We start from the raw sequence: 17,683 nt of genomic DNA, 5'->3' as shown, positions 1-17,683 counted from the left end.
TATTTTGCGGCTCGTTTCCGCTTTTGTCAGAAGACGCCCTCTCTACCTTACCTCCAGTTAATCGCCTCGGCACTCAACCATCTCCTCTAGAGAATTCACTCACTGGACACTTATTTAACCGCTTTCATCCATACGCGCACCCGCACGGCTTGTACAACCCGCTCCATCAGGCTACCTACCACAAGATGGGTAACCAGCATGGCAAGGTTGTCATCGACGGTGAGCAGTACGAGGCCCAGAGAGCCCATCAGATGTTCACGCAGATGAAGAATGACTTGGACATGTCTCAGGTTTGTTTGTGCATGCTACACTAGGGTATTGGATAATTTTTTCATTGCCAAATATGATGGTTTAAAAAGCCATTTGCTTTTTGGTTTGTTTCGATCATGGAATAGTAATAGTATTGTTTAGAGATATTGTTATTCGATGTAGGATTTTAGGGTTTGCAGATTCAATATGTACTTGGAAAATACTATTTCTAGGTATGCTTATATTTGCACAACGAGCAATTTATATTAATACACTTGTTTTGAGTCCAGCCCTGATAGGACAGCCCTGAATTTGACAGAGACAATTCCACCTTGAACAATAAACACGCAAACTTCAGTTCGCTAGTGAGCTTGAAAGTGAAACAACCACCCGATGGAAAACAAACTGCTGAGGCAATATGTTAGGACAGCGTCTGATGTTTTCCTTGACATTTATAAGAGCTTCACACACACCAAGTTAGTTGATTGGTCATGTAAAACGTCAAAACACAAGGAAAAGTCAAAAGAATGAGTGGAACATGTCAACTAAGTTATCTTATAGCCACTGAGAGTCTAGTTGAACTTTTGGCAGATTTGGCTATGTTGGAGAATATGTAGTTTCATTCTTCGATAGCTCAATTGAAGCAGTTATTTGTATGGAGAGTCGATTGTTTGTTCTTGATAGCGGGACGATAGGCAGCCCTTTGTTGACTGGCCAATCTGAACACGTAACATACACTTTGCATGTTACATGTGGCCTGTCTTTCTAAATGTTTCTATTTTAAAATGTTTTTGATCTGTGTGTTCATGCTGAACATTTCACTGCTTCAAATATGAACCGTGACGCCAGTGTAGCGTATTACATTGATAAAAGGGAATATAACTACTAATTTTGAAATAATTATTAGAATTATCTTGGATTAGTAATTTCTAACGAGACGCTTGCAGCAACTCTTCTGCTGCTTATTTGTGTCCTGTTCATCAATGTCAGCCATAAATGTTAAGATATCTGCCAATGCTAGATTTTGTATTGTAGACTGGATTGTCTAATATCAAGACTACAGCACACGAAGGGAGCGTTTTCACCAACTCTAATGATCTCTTTTTTTTAATAAATAGAATGCTTTTTGCTAGTCTAAGCGATTCTTCGGTCTGTGCATGTTTCAGTGTAGGTGAAGATTTTAGATTCCTGGTGAAAGAATAGACTGGGTCACTGACATAGTTTGGTGTTGCATTTATAGGTCACTCGTCTTGTCGAGGCAATCAGTTCATGATTCTATAGTAAAACTTGTAGATTTGATATTCCTGTATAATTGGAAAGGCCTTTAGTCTACTTGTACTCCTAGCTACAGAATCTATAAAAAACACGTGTGGAACCTGCAAACGCATTAACTATTAGACTTGTGATATTTTTGCCCCACTGTATCGTTGTCACAACTCTCATTTTTCAACTCTGTATTCTCATAGAGTTTAGTTCTTGTCTACTATTACCAGGTACAGAGTCAGCTGTATGAGAAACAGATACTGGAGCTGAAGGAGCAGCTAGCCTCGCGGAGTACAGAGGTATCCAAATTAAAAGAGGAACTAGATAAAGTAAAAAGCGTCTTGCAGCAGAAGGTAATGCGGGGTAAACCGGATATCTTGGCAACCGTGCAGGTACTGCTTTATCTCCTATGTGAGTGCGTTATTTAGAAAGTCTAGGAAATAATGCTTAAATATTTCGCTGAAGTGACGAATTTCTATCTAACCCATCATGTATTTAGGCTGAGTTTTAGCTGGTTTGCGGGGCTTGTACGCTTTATCTGATATATTTCGACTAAGTTTTTGTTGCTCAAGTAGTTTCTCAAGTATATGATTGATAAGATGCAGGTACATACGAGGCTTTGTCAGGGGAGACCATTTTCAGTCTCTTGTCTACCCTCTAACTAAATGCTCAACTGTAAACGAATTGGCATCACCGTTAATCACTATGTTTCCATGATGCAGAGGATTCGCAAGTTTATTGTTATCCGCAAGATGGACACAGCAATAATCCGCTGGTCAAGCGAGTTTTGTTGCAAATCTTTATCGAATGTTATATGCTTGCGAACGCTGGCAACGGCACTTCCGAAAGATGTGCAAGATAATGCCGTGCAAGCTATTCCATTTTAAATATTTTCATACTTCAGTCGTTTTTATTTCGATTTGAGCAGTTTTGAATGCTCTAATGTTTTGAATGCTGCTAAACGTGACAAGACTGCGTCGCTAACTATTGGCCTGTGGGGTAGAATTCCTTACCTTTTTTAATAAGGTGCCGACGTTAATCCGCATCATGTGAATTTCCATTGAACACTTATCCCACTGTCACTCAACGTGCGCACAATTCCCAATCCACCTTATGGGAACGTAGTAGAAGAATGTTCTAGACTGTATTTATTGTCTGTGAGCATTAGCAGCTCTGGAAGAAAGATTCACAGATGTGTTCTAGTAGAGAAAAGGCATACTTGTTTATACAAATTTGTTCCTCTGCAAAGTTGCAGGTTACATTAATATCCTGACTTTATCAGATTTATTTTATGCAATTTGTAGGAAGAGGTCGTGTTAGCTAATCAGATTACTAGAAAAAAGCAGGGAGTTTCAGGCGAGAGCTCAACACTGGAAGCAGCTGACATCACGTTGAAACACTTTGAAAAAGATTTGAGGTAAATAGCTTAATCCTATTTCACGCAAGCGATGATCTTGTTTCTTGAACTGTAGTATTGATTAGTTACCTAACACCCGCTGGTCATTACATTGACTTGTTTTACACAGTCTGTGCGGTGATAATGATTGTAACAGTCAGAGACAAATTAGCGACGATTGGTTTACATTGACAATTCAATTATCCTGACATGGCCTGTTAGCAATACTTGATTGGATAAGCGATGAATGTCTTTAGATTTGATTGGTTGAGTAGTAAATTTTTAAAAATCTTTGGTAAAAGATTCTTCTGCGGTTTTTGCATCCGTTCAGTGTTCTCATAGACAAAGTTCGCCGTAGAAGCTTTACTATAATAAGAGCCGTGTATGTCTGTTCGAAGCCATGTAAAAAGCTTTTGGAAAAAATATTGCACTGTACAGGAATCGAACCCAGGTTTGCAGCCAAGCACACTACCATCTGCGCCACTCGCCCACCTTTCCACATTTAGGAATAACTGTGCACATAGTTATTACACCTGAAATTCCTCGCAGCGCACAGGACTACCAGCGTACTTGTATATGGTAAAAACTGTAATGACTTAAATCATTAACACTTCACGTCTGGGCCTGAGATAATTCAGGGTGTTGTCTTCTCATTAGATCCTGCCGCCGAGAAAATCAGCTGTGTAGTTTCACTTTGTTTTCTCCTACTTTCGGTTTAGCTAGAGTTACAAAAGTTTGACTCTTTGGCAAGTGGTGCTTTTTCAGTAGAATTCCGAAGTTTCGGATGAATTGGACTAGCAAATCTTGAGCTATTGCAGAAATCCTGAAGAAGTTTCAGGCTAGCCAAGAAATTAAAAATGACTGGTGACAGGATGTTAGTTGCTAATGATACTCTGATATAAGTTCATCGCGGTAACAATGGCTCAGAAATAGATGAAGCTAGAAAGCTTCATCTCATCAAAAACAAGAACTTGACACCAAAACTAGTTGTTTTTCTACTCATTGGAAACATACACACTCATTCAGATTCAGTTTACTGCAATCAGTATGTTTCTTCAGCTACCTCTAAAACATTAATTTTTAAAAGGGTGAGGGTGATGGGGTGTAATGGTAATGTGTAGGAATTATGGAGGCGCAGCGTAAGGTCAGATTCTCAAGAAATCGATCTTAAACACGGGTGACAGTTCACAAGCTCATTTGGAAACTTCACTGTGTATCAGTGGCAGCGCTGTCACCCGGAGTTTCTATGAATAAAAAAGTTGCAAAAACATCATGCTGTTACGAGTATAGCAGAGAATTTTGCACAAGGGATGCGTTCCAACCTTAACACATTACAGAGAACAAGGCACTCAGGCAGACGATCGCCTCGTCTTAAGCATTTTGTCATCGCCTAGTTCTCCCTCCTCGCCATCAACTCGCTCATCTTTCTTTCCCTTAGTCTCTCACAATCTCATGGTCAGCTCAGCCCATTCTGCCGACTTCCATTCAAAATGACATGTCATTGTCTTCTGCTTCCAAACCTGTGAAATTAAAGCTTGGTTCCCATATCGATTGTGAGACCCCGGCGGTAATCTTGCGCAGCAAAACACTTGCGATGCGATGCTAGGCTCGGCGGCTTCTGTACCCATAAAGTTGCATCGCTAATATTTGCATGAAAATGTTCGCTTGCCATGCCGTTTCGATAATGCTGACCTTCACCTGCACAGTGCATTTCGGGAAGGTTTTGCCTGTGGCTCTTCGCGAAATTTGAACAGTGCTAAACTCTTGCGTTGACCGCTGGCAACTACCGGCGGTACTCGGCGTGTAGGTTCACATTTCACCGCTGATAGCCTGCGGTGCTGTCGCCGGTGCTTGTGGCATATATGTGAACCAGGCTTTATGTATTCGGAAAGCTTGACGGTAGATGTATGAAAATTAACAACCAATCTATTTTTAATGAAACCTTCATTTTAAATCTATTTTAAATTTACAAGCATTATTTTTTTCATTAATTTTGTTTATATCTGATGGCTTCTTTTGTTTGTAGGTCTGTTCAGACTTGTTAAATGTTAGCACTAAGATTACATTCTAAAAAACTGGAATGTGTGGCAGCATCTTTATTAAGACAGCAGTACTGTGCGTCAATGCAAATAGCTGAAAAAGGCGTAGTGATATTTTGGTTCTCAGAGAGGTAGACCTGATGCATTTCTCTACAATTAGGTAATATTTCACCTAACTGCCATGTAGAGCATACAATAACTTAAATTGAGGCAGATTAGTTACTTAGTACAAGTGCAAATGATCTTTTGTGTGGTTGAACTTCTCTCCTGTTTCGAGTAGCCCAAGTAATATGCTTACGCTAACTCTGTAAAAGAACTTCTCACCGTGGGCAGTCAGCACTCTGTCAATCAATTTTAGGAGATTCGTGGGCATGAGCTGAGTGTGTACAATATACTTATATCACACACTAGGGGTGGGTTACATTGTCCCCCATCTTGAAAGTCTGGGCAATAGCATTGGCTTACCTGATGTTTTACACTTGTGTTTCTGAGTGATCTTTCAATATCATTCATAACAATAGTTACCTACAATTGTTTCCGTAGAAGGGACATCCTTTCATTGCTTACTCCAAATTAATTAGTTTGTGAACACAAAATAGGGGATTAATGTATCACAATACAGATGATTCAGCAAAGATAGTTTTATGCGTTACAAAAAGGACCAAGCTTTGATTGGTTTAGTGATAACAAATAACTGTTAATAATAATAGTAATAACAAATAATTGTTAATAATAATAGTAATGAGAAATAGTTGTTAATGATCATAAGATCTCAAAGAGATTTCTTTTACATTTGGGCAAAGCCAGCTGCATTGATAAAAGGTACAGAATTTGTTGTTTTAGCTGACATGCAATCGGGAACACACGGATATATCATTTTTACAAAGTCCTTCTTACAGGTCGACCCATTATGCTGGTTTACATGAAATAGTGAGGCATGGTTCCTTCAAGTCCTTAGATCGGTCCATTATGCTAGTTTACATGAAATTGTGAGCCATGGCTCCCTAAAGTTCTGTGACAACCTTATAGAGCTTGATAGAGCCATTCTTTAATGGTTCAATTAAGTAGACAGATAATTTTGCGTTTGCAATGTTTGTCAAAACTTTAGCTGTAGCCCTGAGAAGAAGAGGCCTGTGTTAAAAAATATAAGTTAGTATGTTTTATTGACTGGAATCTTCTCACATACATTTTTTTAAACTAGTGTTATATCTGTCACCATATTTCTTTGTCAGAAACCAGACTGGTAATGGGTAATGTTGGTATGGAGATGCCCATTGATTTGTTGGTTTATTTTCGAGGTCATCATTTATGGGGATCTATATTCATTGACTTGGTTGTTTTGACGTGATAGAGCAAGCATGGCAGTGAAATTATGAATTCTCTGTCCTCCATCATGCTATTAGTCCATCGGCTGCCATGATAGCCAGCCCTCTAGTGGTCAAGTAGAAGATCTATATACTGTATTCTGCGCTAAGGGTGCGACATATTCTTTTCTGAAGTGGCCCACCACAGGCTTTGAGACAGATAATATTTTACCTCGGATGGCTCACTCACCCCCTTCACTTAGATAAATTCAAGTGTGTTGCCAGTTTAGTTGCCGGCATCTCAACCTGAGACAGGTTGTATCAGGCTACATGTGAAATTTCGTTTCATTTTGGCACAGGTAGTGGTTACCCCTAAGGAAAGACTTGAAATTTAAAGGCAAAGCAAAATATAGGTAGCTTTGAAGCTCTCTTGCTAATACACGTGTTCTGAGAAACCATTTTTCAATGCAGAAGATGGCGCGTCATGACAGCGAGTAGCTCAAAGTCAATAACAATATATTGTATTGTACTTTCCGATGGCTCACAACGGAAGGGCACTGGTAGCCTTAGGTTAGGAAATAACTCTTGTGTTGTCTATTTGGGGACTCTTGTGTGTAGCTTTTGCCATTAAAAATGTGCTCTCACGTCTTGTTTTTGAGGAGGCAATCTAAAAATACGACCTCTCTAAATTATCATTACTTTATTCCTGCTCACACTGAGTTGTATGAGGTGACAGAAAACTGCTATTTAAAAGTGATAGCAATAGCATCCAAAATGTTATAGCCGGTCTAAGTTTGTCTAATTATAATTGTCTGCGGTGTATCGACACCAGACTAAAGGCCAGTTCACGCTATATCGCAGCATGCCGCCATTAATCCTACAATACATTGGTTGTTCATTGGGGATTAACACCTATGATCACACTATCACAAACCCATCCACTCTTAATTGGCACATAGTCTACGACGCAGTGTTCTCATGGCCCAATATGGTCATGGAAACGATGAAATACTACTGTAATTTTCGGACTATAAACCGCACCCGTATAGAAGCCGCATCTGCTTCATTTTCCAAAAAACGATAATAAAACAATACATAGGCCGCACCTTTGTATAGGCCGCAGAACTCAGGACGGTGCTTTTTAACGCGGCAGCAACTCTGCTGTTTAAAACCGAACAGTGCCTAACGACACTGTTTCGTAGTGACTGACGCTTTTTAACCTAGTGTCTAACGGAACAGTACCGTTACGCATTGTTTCGTATTTTCTTTCACCGCTAAAGGCGCACTAACCAGAGAATCTGGTTAATGCGCTCTAGCGGTGAAAGAAAAAGCCGCAGAATAGCCGCACCCTTATATAAGCCGCATGGCCCAAAACGTCAGAAAAAATGTAGCGGCTAATAGTCCGAAAAGTACTGTAGTCCTGCAGCAACTATCATGAAGGGAAATATAAATCAAGCAATTCACGACAGTCAATCACCATTGCCGAAATGGTGCATATCGTGCAGACGGTCGTTGATGTTTGGCTAAATATCGGTCAAGTTTGACAGCTGCAATATTTCCGACATATTTGCACCTCCTCAGCCATGTTGCACGCATACTCGACGAATACTCACCTAGAGGACCTGACACACGACGATACCAGTCTTTAGTTTATGTTCTTTTGTTGGACGCTACTAGCCGGTATGGTGTAATGTTCACAAAACAGTATATGAAAACATATATTGGACAAGTTGTCAGTTGGCCTAGTTATCTAAGGAAGAAGAGAGCAGATGAGAGGCAATGAGTATGGCAGTGAAGAGTACTTAGCACCAACTGGCATATTTGTATATAACTTGCAGGATGCTTGTCTGTAACACAAGACTTGATATCTTGATTAGGGATGTTATATGACATTAGGAGGTGTGTCATGGTTCGTCCCGGTGCTGTCATGGTAGGTTGAAAAAGCATTGTTTAAACAAGCAACCTACAATTCTAGGCCCCCAATGTGGGCCTTAAACAAAAAACTGAGTTTGTATTTGAGTGAGATGATGGTTTCAATCAAGTGTAGGGAAAGGGCTCAATAGCCTCGTGATAGGAACTACAATACATGTATTTGAATCATTAAGACAAGAAAATTGTGGTATGTTTAGGATCACTCAGCAATAACAGCTACCAGATTTGCCTAGCATTATATGGTGACCATCGAATACCATGGTTTTTTTGACGTCATCAAGCCCTTTGCACATGCGCTCGTTCACGAAAAAGCCACCATATTTGTAGAAAACGATCGTTATCCTTTTATTTAATAGTACTTTACTTTTTTGTGTTGTTCTGATACTTTAATAAAAAAGTCGCAAACAAAAGCATCGTTTTCAAAAGTTAATTGCAAAAGCTTTGTGTTTTTAACGATCAAATTGTCTATAAAGATGGCTGACAACGATAAAATGGCGTCAAGAAAAAAATGAAGGATTGTCGCCAAATAATGCTAGGTACAGTTATTACTATGTCAGTTGTATAAAGACTAGATCCCTCAAGTATTGAAATAATTTCTGTGAATAGGAAAAATTTTTAACCATGGTCCCTATAACTATATGTCTGTGAACTGGGTTGCCCCTATAACTATGTTTCTGTGAACTGGGTTGCTCCTATAACTATGTTTCTGTGAACTGGGTTGCCCCTATAACTTGGTTTCCATTTACTTGTTGGCTGCTATTACTGAGTTTCCATAAAATGATAGCGTAACAACACACTCACATATGGTGCTGCAATACCATCGTGGAAACAGCCATTTTCACTCTCATTCTGTCATGATTCAGTGTCGCTGTTGAGAAGTGAAACAACCGTGCGATGTGAAATCCTTTTCCGATGGAAGCAGCCTTAACGACCAACGGCGTTGCACTTGCAAGTAGATCTTGATAACCGGTGGCTTCCTATGCAGATATTCTTGTCATTTAAATGCTGTAATCTATCTGTTTTGACTTGAAACCTTTCAAGGATACAGCCTTGATGCGTCGCACAACCATCGCTCTGGCATCGATCGGCTTGTCAGCTCAGCGTAGCACTTCGGCACTGGTGCACCTAGGTGTCACTACACTTTCACTATGTAGAAAGTTAGTATATCACTATGTTTCTATGGGTTGGTTGACCCCTATCACTATGTTTCTATGGGTTGGTTGGCCCCTATCACCATGTTTCTATGGGTTGGTTGGCCCCTATCACTATGTTTCTATGGGTTGGTTGGCCCCTATCACTATGTTTCTATAGGTTGGTTGGCCTCTATCACTATGTTTCTATGGGTTGGTTGACCCCTATCACCATGTTTCTATGGGCTGGTTGGCCCCTATCACTGTTTCTATGGGTTGGTTGGCCCCTATCACTATGTTTCTATGGGTTGGTTGGCCCCTATCACTGTGTTTCTATGGGTTGGTTGACCCCTATCACTATGTTTCTATGGGTTGGTTGACCCCTATCACTATGTTTCTATGGGTTGGTTGGCCCCTATCACTATGTTTCTATGGGTTGGTTGGCCCCTATCACTATGTTTCTATGGGTTGGTTGGCCCCTATCACTGTGTTTCTATGGGTTGGTTGACCCCTATCACTATGTTTCTATGGGTTGGTTGGCCCCTATCACTATGTTTCTATAGGTTGGTTGACCCCTATCACTATGTTTCTATGGGTTGGTTGGCCCCTATCACTATGTTTCTATAGGTTGGTTGACCCCTATCACTATGTTTCTATGGGTTGGTTGGCCCCTATCACTATGTTTCTATAGGTTGGTTGACCCCTATCACTATGTTTCTATGGGTTGGTTGGCCCTTATCACTATGTTTCTATGGGTTGGTTGGCCCCTATCACTATGTTTCTATGGGTTAGTTGACCCCTATCACTATGTTTCTATGGGTTGGTTGACCCCTATCACTATGTTTCTATGGGTTGGTTGGCCCCTATCACTATGTTTCTATGAGTTGGTTGGCCCCTATCACTGTGTTTCTATAGGTTGGTTGACCCCTATCACTATGTTTCTATGGGTTGGTTGGCCCCTATCACTGTGTTTCTATGGGTTGGTTGGCCCTTATCACTATGTTTCTATGGGTTGGTTGGCCCCTATCACTGTGTTTCTATGGGTTGGTTGGCCCCTATCACTATGTTTCTATGGGTTGGTTGACCCCTATCACCATGTTTCTATGGGTTGGTTGACCCCTATCACTATGTTTCTATGAGTTGGTTGGCCCCTATCACTGTGTTTCTATAGGTTGGTTGACCCCTATCACTATGTTTCTATGGGTTGGTTGGCCCCTATCACTATGTTTCTATGGGTTGGTTGACCCCTATCACCATGTTTCTATGGGTTGGTTGGCCCCTATCACTATGTTTCTATGGGTTGGTTGGCCCCTATCACTATGTTTCTATGGGTTGGTTGGCCCCTATCACTATGTTTCTATGAGTTGGTTGGCCCCTATCACTGTGTTTCTATGGGTTGGTTGACCCCTATCACTATGTTTCTATGGGTTGGTTGACCCCTATCACTATGTTTCTATGGGTTGGTTGGCCCCTATCACTATGTTTCTATGGGTTGGTTGGCCCCTATCACTGTGTTTCTATGGGTTGGTTGACCCCTATCACTATGTTTCTATGGGTTGGTTGACCCCTATCACTGTGTTTCTATGGGTTGGTTGGCCCCTATCACTATGTTTCTATGGGTTGGTTGGCCCCTATCACTATGTTTCTATAGGTTGGTTGACCCCTATCACTATGTTTCTATGGGTTGGTTGGCCCCTATCACTATGTTTCTATGGGTTGGTTGGCCCCTATCACTATGTTTCCCTGGGTTGGTTGGCCCTTATCACTATGTTTCCATGAGCCATTATTTTTTGACAATATAAAGAAAGGGCTTCAATGTCGATCAGCTTTTCTCTGTTTGGTTTAACTCTGTTCAGCTTCACCATCATTTGTCTCAAGTCTGCCATTCTGGAGTCGTCTCCATTGTTTATGCAAAAGCTGAGGCTTGTATTTTGATAAGCGAGAAAACAAACTTTTTCATTTTGGTTTGATAAACCAACCATTCAGGTTTTAGCATATATATTATCAATTCTGACATATTTTGTTATGGAATGATAAACAATACTTATTAATGAAGGTTGTATGTGTAGATTTTGCTAGCAAATGTTAGAGAGCTGCCATAATTCTACACCCCACTGTCTCAACCTGTACATAAAGTATTCCAGAATGTTCCAAAGTGTGCTTGTTTGACATGTGGGCTCCACAGGAGTTACTTTGCTAGCCTTCTAGAACCAAACTGTCGCTAAATTACTATTCATAATTAGTTTGACTACTTACCTAAACAATAAGTTTTAGCGCCTTACGCATAGATATGTAAATATTTTCAAGCGCAGATTGATCCTGCTATAGAGAATGCTTTCACCATTTTACTCATTTATTGTATAGGTTGAAAAAGTGGAAAAATTTACATTTAAAAAAATGTGTAGATTTGCAGTCTAAGGAATGAATGGATAATTTGTTCCCAAGGCGACAAACACTTGTCAGGCATGTCATGGAAGCTGTCGACAAGAACCAACATTGATTGACGTATGTAAGCTAATGAGTCTCGTATATATTTGCTGAGAGACAGAGCTGGGAGTGTTTGCCCTCTGATCGAGAGTTGTAATGTCAATAGTCAACTGGTCTTCTGTTCATTATTGATGGTTTTCTATTTGCTTTTTGTTGCTAATACATAATTAAAGATATGAATGGTTATCACGAGCTATAGAGCGTCTTACATTGTGAGGAGAAAGGTAATTCCGACCTAGCCACAGGGGTTGTTTGACCTCGAAAGTTTTCCTGATCACTTTTTCTGTGACCGTTTTTAAGCAACATTTAATTGGACACAAAATTAGCTTAGTCCATAGTGTACTCAGTTCAGTTGCACTTTAATTGACATTCAAGCTGCCAATGGCCGCCGCCAGGAAGTCTATTTGAGCACCCGGAAAGGGTGACCAGTTTTTAAAGAGCATCTCCACATATAAGTCTCGTGACATTTGCATTGCTTGTCCATCAGTCGTCGACATCACTGTTAGAAAGTTGAGTCTTTGTAGGTAGACTTCAACTAGGTGAAATAACTTTTGTTGTGTTGGTAATTAGAAAAAAATAACTATCATAAGCCTATTTAAAAATAATAATGCCAACCAGAACTTTTGCTTAATGAATATACACATTCAACACGACTCATCAATGACTTCCAGCAATAGGAATGAGCATGCTCAAATGGCACAGCCTTGCTACGCATCATCTTCACTAGATTTGCTTTACTGATCACGATGAAAAGAGTAAATGGGGTACTTTTTAGGGACTGTCAATTTTATGCCTTTTTAATCGTCAAACTTTGGTAATTTGTTTAAACAGTCAGCTGCGGGAGGTGTTAGGCGCCACCTTCAATTCCCTCAATAGACAGTTTTGAGTTATACGATTCTGTGTTGTGTTGCAAAACTGAAACTGGGCGTTTTTTTTGCGTTGTTTCCTTTTTTTTGACTCAATAGTTCTTGCTAAATCTTTGAAATGACAAATTTGAAAAGCTTTAAAAAATGGATTGCTTTAGATTTACAGGGTGTCATTTTATTTGACCCAAACCTTTGCCAAGGGTTGGGTATAAACACAAGCTTTGTTATTGTCTGAGTATTCAGTCATAACTCTCTGAGTGATTAGTCATAACTGTGTGAGTATTTAGTCATAACTGTCTGAGTATTTATTCCTAACTGCCTGAGGATTTAGTCGTAACTCTCTGAGTACTTAGTCGTAACTGTCTGAGTATTTAGTCATAACTGTCTGAGTATTTAGTCATAACTGTCTGAGTATTTAGTCATAACTGTCTGAGTATTTATTCCTAACTGCCTGAGTATTTAGTCGTAACTCTCTGAGTACTTAGTCATAACTGTCTGAGTATTTAGTCATAACTGTCTGAGTATTTAGTCATAACTGTCTGAGTATTTAGTCATAGCTGTCTGAGTATTTAGTCGTAACTCTCTGAGTATTTAGTCATAACTGTCGGAGTATTTAGTCATAACTGTCTGAGTATTTAGTCATAACTGTCTGAGTATTTAGCCATAACTGCTATACGTTTCAATTCATTATTTGCAATCCACGAATAGAAATAATTTTTTCTCTTTAATTCGTTTTTTTCTATTTATTTACACTGCTCAGCTCACTATGATTGTTGCTGAAGCTGTGTATGGTCGATCCTTCTAATGTATGTTGAAGCTGTAGAAATATATAATCTGTCTAAAACAATGTTATATTAAAGTTATTATTACATTGTTTTAGACAGTTGAGAAATTAGTAATAAATTAGATATTGAAAACGTCACAATCATATTATATATCTAACTGTTGTTCTGAATTATTATACCTATGCGCTGACTCTCGCTATATCTTAGACAACTTTCTTCCTTTTTAAACAGCTGATGGTTGATGGAGTCAAATTGTTTCACAATTAGTTATTGTCTTCTCTTGCAGCTCCAAACATCTTATTAAGACAGCCCTCAGGAATAATGATTTTCTTAAGAATCTGGACAAGAGTCAGGTACATGAAATAGTCAACTGTATGTATGAGGAGCGTGTCCAAGAAGGCAACTATATAATTAAAGAGAATGAGGCTGGTGATCACTTCTATGTTTCTGCAGGTACGGTTTTTCACCATGCGCAAATCAAGCGCATGCACAGTTGTAGTCTATATATACCTCTATCAGTTGTAGTCTATACATACCCCTAACAGTTGTAGTCTATACATACCTCTAGCAGTTGTAGTCTATACTTACCCCTAACAGGTGTAGTCTATACATACCCCTAGCAGTTCTAGTCTATACATACCCCTAGCAGTTCTAGTCTATACATACCCCTAACAGTTGTAGTCTATACATACCCCTAGCAGTTCTAGTCTATACATCCCTAACAGTTGTAGTCTATACATACCCCTAGCAGTTGTAGTCTATACATACCTCTAGCAGTTGTAGTCTATACATACCCCTAGCAGTTGTAGTCTATACATACTCCTAGCAGTTGTAGTCTATACTTACCCCTAGCAGTTGTAGTCTATATATACCCCTAGCAGTTGTAGTCTATACATACCCCTAGCAGTTCTAGTCTATACATACCCCTAACAGTTGTAGTCTATACATACCCCTAGCAGTTGTAGTCTATACATACCTCTAGCAGTTGTAGTCTATACATACCCCTAGCAGTTGTAGTCTATACATACCCCTAGCAGTTGTAGTCTATACTTACCCCTAGCAGTTGTAGTCTATATATACCCCTAACAGTTGTAGTCTATATATACCTCTAGCAGTTGTAGTCTATACTTACCCCTAGCAGTTGTAGTCTATACTTACCCCTAGCAGTTGTAGTCTATGCATACCTCTAGCAGTTGTAGTCTATACTTACCCCTAGCAGTTGTAGTCTATATATACCCCTAACAGTTGTAGTCTATATATATACCTCTAGCAATTGTAGTCTATACTTACCCCTAGCAGTTGTAGTCTATATATACCCCTAACAGTTGTAGTCTATATATACCTCTAGCAGTTGTAGTCTATACTTACCCCTAGCAGTTGTAGTCTATACTTACCCCTAGCAGTTCTAGTCTATACATACCTCTAGCAGTTGTAGTCTATACTTACCCCTGACAGGTGTAGTCTATACATACCCCTAGCAGTTCTAGTTTATACATACCTCTAGCAGTTGTAGTCTATACATACCTCTAGCAGTTGTAGTCTATACATACCCCTAGCAGTTGTAGTCTATACATACCCCTAGCAGTTGTAGTCTATACTTACCCCTAGCAGTTGTAGTCTATATATACCCCTAACAGTTGTAGTCTATATATACCTCTAGCAGTTGTAGTCTATACTTACCCCTAGCAGTTGTAGTCTATACTTACCCCTAGCAGTTGTAGTCTATGCATACCTCTAGCAGTTGTAGTCTATACTTACCCCTAGCAGTTGTAGTCTATATATACCCCTAACAGTTGTAGTCTATATATATACCTCTAGCAATTGTAGTCTATACTTACCCCTAGCAGTTGTAGTCTATATATACCCCTAACAGTTGTAGTCTATATATACCTCTAGCAGTTGTAGTCTATACTTACCCCTAGCAGTTGTAGTCTATACTTACCCCTAGCAGTTCTAGTCTATACATACCTCTAGCAGTTGTAGTCTATACTTACCCCTGACAGGTGTAGTCTATACATACCCCTAGCAGTTCTAGTTTATACATACCTCTAGCAGTTGTAGTCTATATATACCTCTAGCAGTTGTAGTCTATACTTACCTCTAGCAGTTGTAGTCTATACTTACCCCTAACAGGTGTAGTCTATACTTATCCCTAGCAACAGTTGTACAGCTATAGATGAAGGCTAATATCTTTTGCGCTTTGATGTAATATCCACACTAACCTGTCTGCTGCGTTTGCTTGTGGAATTCAGGGTAATCCTTGGGTAAACAGTATGTATAGACTCATAAAGTGATTAACAATACCAACTGAAGAAGTTTTTACCAATTAGATCATTTTATGGCCTACTTTCGGCAATACTGCAATCAGCTAGCATTTTATCTTGTTTTGTTGAGTTTCTCTATATGAGTTGTTGCCCCTGAATTAGCCCTGGTGGCATAAGTCAATACAGTTGGAAAAAAGTTGATGTTCATGTATGCTTTGCATTTATTTCATGGAAACATTGTAGAAGGAACATTGCAAGTTTTGAAGAATGATAGCGTTCTTGGTGAGATGCAGCCAGGTCAGGCATTCGGGGAGTTGGCTATTCTCTATGGCTGCACACGAACAGCCTCAATCAAAGGTATCTTTTTATTATCTGCACTTAAAGGTCTCTTTGTTATCCACATGAAAGGTCTCTCTATTATCCATATCAATGGTTTTTCTATTATTGATAATGAAGGTTTTTCTATTATCCGGATCAAAAGTCTCTCTTTATTATCCACATCAAGTCTTATTATCCACATCAAAGGTCGTTTTATTATCCATATCAAAGGTTTTTTATTATCCGCATAAAAAATTTCTCCTTATGATCAACATCAAGTCTCCTTATTATGCACATCAAGAGTCTCTGTTATCCACATCAAATGTCTCTATATTATCCGCATCAAGAGTCTCTGTTATCCACATCAATAGTTTATATATTTTTTATTTATTCACATCAAGAGTCTCTCTATTATCCATATCAAAGGTCTCATTATTATCCACATCAAAGGTCTCTCCTTATTATTCACATCAAAGATCATTCTATTATCTCCATAAAAAGTATCTTTTTTTATTATTCACCTTGCCGGGTCCTTCTTTAAAATCTAGTTTTTTTCAACAAAAAATTGAAAACTTTTTATCAAGTTACTAGTGTTGATTGCTGTCGTAGGAAGTCTTAATCCATTTTTGTTCATGTATGCATTTCTCTGTACTTTTATTGTTGGTAGCTGTAAAAGATGCAAAGATTTGGGCTCTCGAGCGGAAAGTGTTTCAAGCTATAATGATGCATACAGGCATTAAGAGACAGAAGGAGCGGATGGAGTTCCTTAAGAGGTGAGGGGACAAGCGGGTACCCCATCTTTTTCGATTATTGATATAGAAGCCATTTGGGTTTGGCAAATGTGAAAGGAAATTTTTTAATACTAACTATTGTTCGTTGTTGCAAAAAGTCATATGTAGCTGTCCAATCAGAAACTGTATATAATTCGATGCAAGACTATCTTCATAGTATTTACACGCATCTCTCTGTTGGATCTGGTTTATCCACTATTTCTAAAATCTGTGCGTGAAATTGACTTTTCTAGCTTTCATAGAAATCCTGATTTCGTTTATAAATAAAGAATTTATGCAACCTTATATAGCTTGTATGCTTGCCAATGCAAGCTTATCCTAGTCACACAACCCTGGCCAGTTGCAAGCTTGTCCAGATTTGTGTTCTTGTCAACTCCAGAGATGCAAGCTGCTCAGGCTTCATGTCCAGGCTATAAACTTTTACATACAAGGTCATTTTGTGTACTGTCTGTAGATCGATTGTTGAAGAAGCTATTTTAACCTTACAAACAGCTGATTTGTATGTCAAGCACTTGTTTTGTAGTGTCACTCACCTAAAGAACCTGAGTGGGGAGAAGTTGGCTAAAATAGCAGATCTTCTTGAAGCGGTGAGATGATAGATAGAGATTTAGATATTTTTGTAGTTATCTGTTACAGTCATATCTCACTTTTCGTGGGTTAATACGGATCGGCGTTCCTCGCGATAAGTAAAAATCCGCAAAATAGAGACTAATTTTTGAAAGTACAGTATATGTATGAGCCAAAATTTTAACACCAGAACACTTAAACTGATTTCTAAACATATTGCATTATTTCCTATATAACAAATTAATAAGTAAATAAATTGAAGTTCTGGTCTGAATATTTGTACTTGTGATTA

At 39.1% G+C, this 17,683-nt stretch overlaps 1 protein-coding gene across 1 annotated transcript in view; it reads left to right on the top strand.

The window, feature by feature from the left end:
• The first annotated feature begins 185 nt into the window (after positions 1-185).
• LOC137385485 (cGMP-dependent protein kinase 1-like) overlaps positions 186-17,683 on the top strand; it is a 30,422-nt gene continuing 12,924 nt past the window's right edge. Inside the window, exons 1-7 of the mRNA XM_068071955.1 lie at positions 186-290; positions 1,743-1,904; positions 2,817-2,929; positions 13,738-13,904; positions 15,959-16,072; positions 16,701-16,806; positions 17,348-17,411. Coding sequence (XP_067928056.1) covers positions 186-290; positions 1,743-1,904; positions 2,817-2,929; positions 13,738-13,904; positions 15,959-16,072; positions 16,701-16,806; positions 17,348-17,411 — 831 coding nt within the window. The remainder of the gene's footprint in view (positions 291-1,742; positions 1,905-2,816; positions 2,930-13,737; positions 13,905-15,958; positions 16,073-16,700; positions 16,807-17,347; positions 17,412-17,683) is intronic.

The sequence above is a fragment of the Watersipora subatra genome, chromosome 1, assembly GCF_963576615.1.
Source record: "Watersipora subatra chromosome 1, tzWatSuba1.1, whole genome shotgun sequence".
NCBI classification, from domain to species: domain Eukaryota; kingdom Metazoa; phylum Bryozoa; class Gymnolaemata; order Cheilostomatida; family Watersiporidae; genus Watersipora; species Watersipora subatra.
Note: the sequence above shows the minus strand (reverse complement) of the source record. Positions and strands in the feature narration are given on the sequence as shown.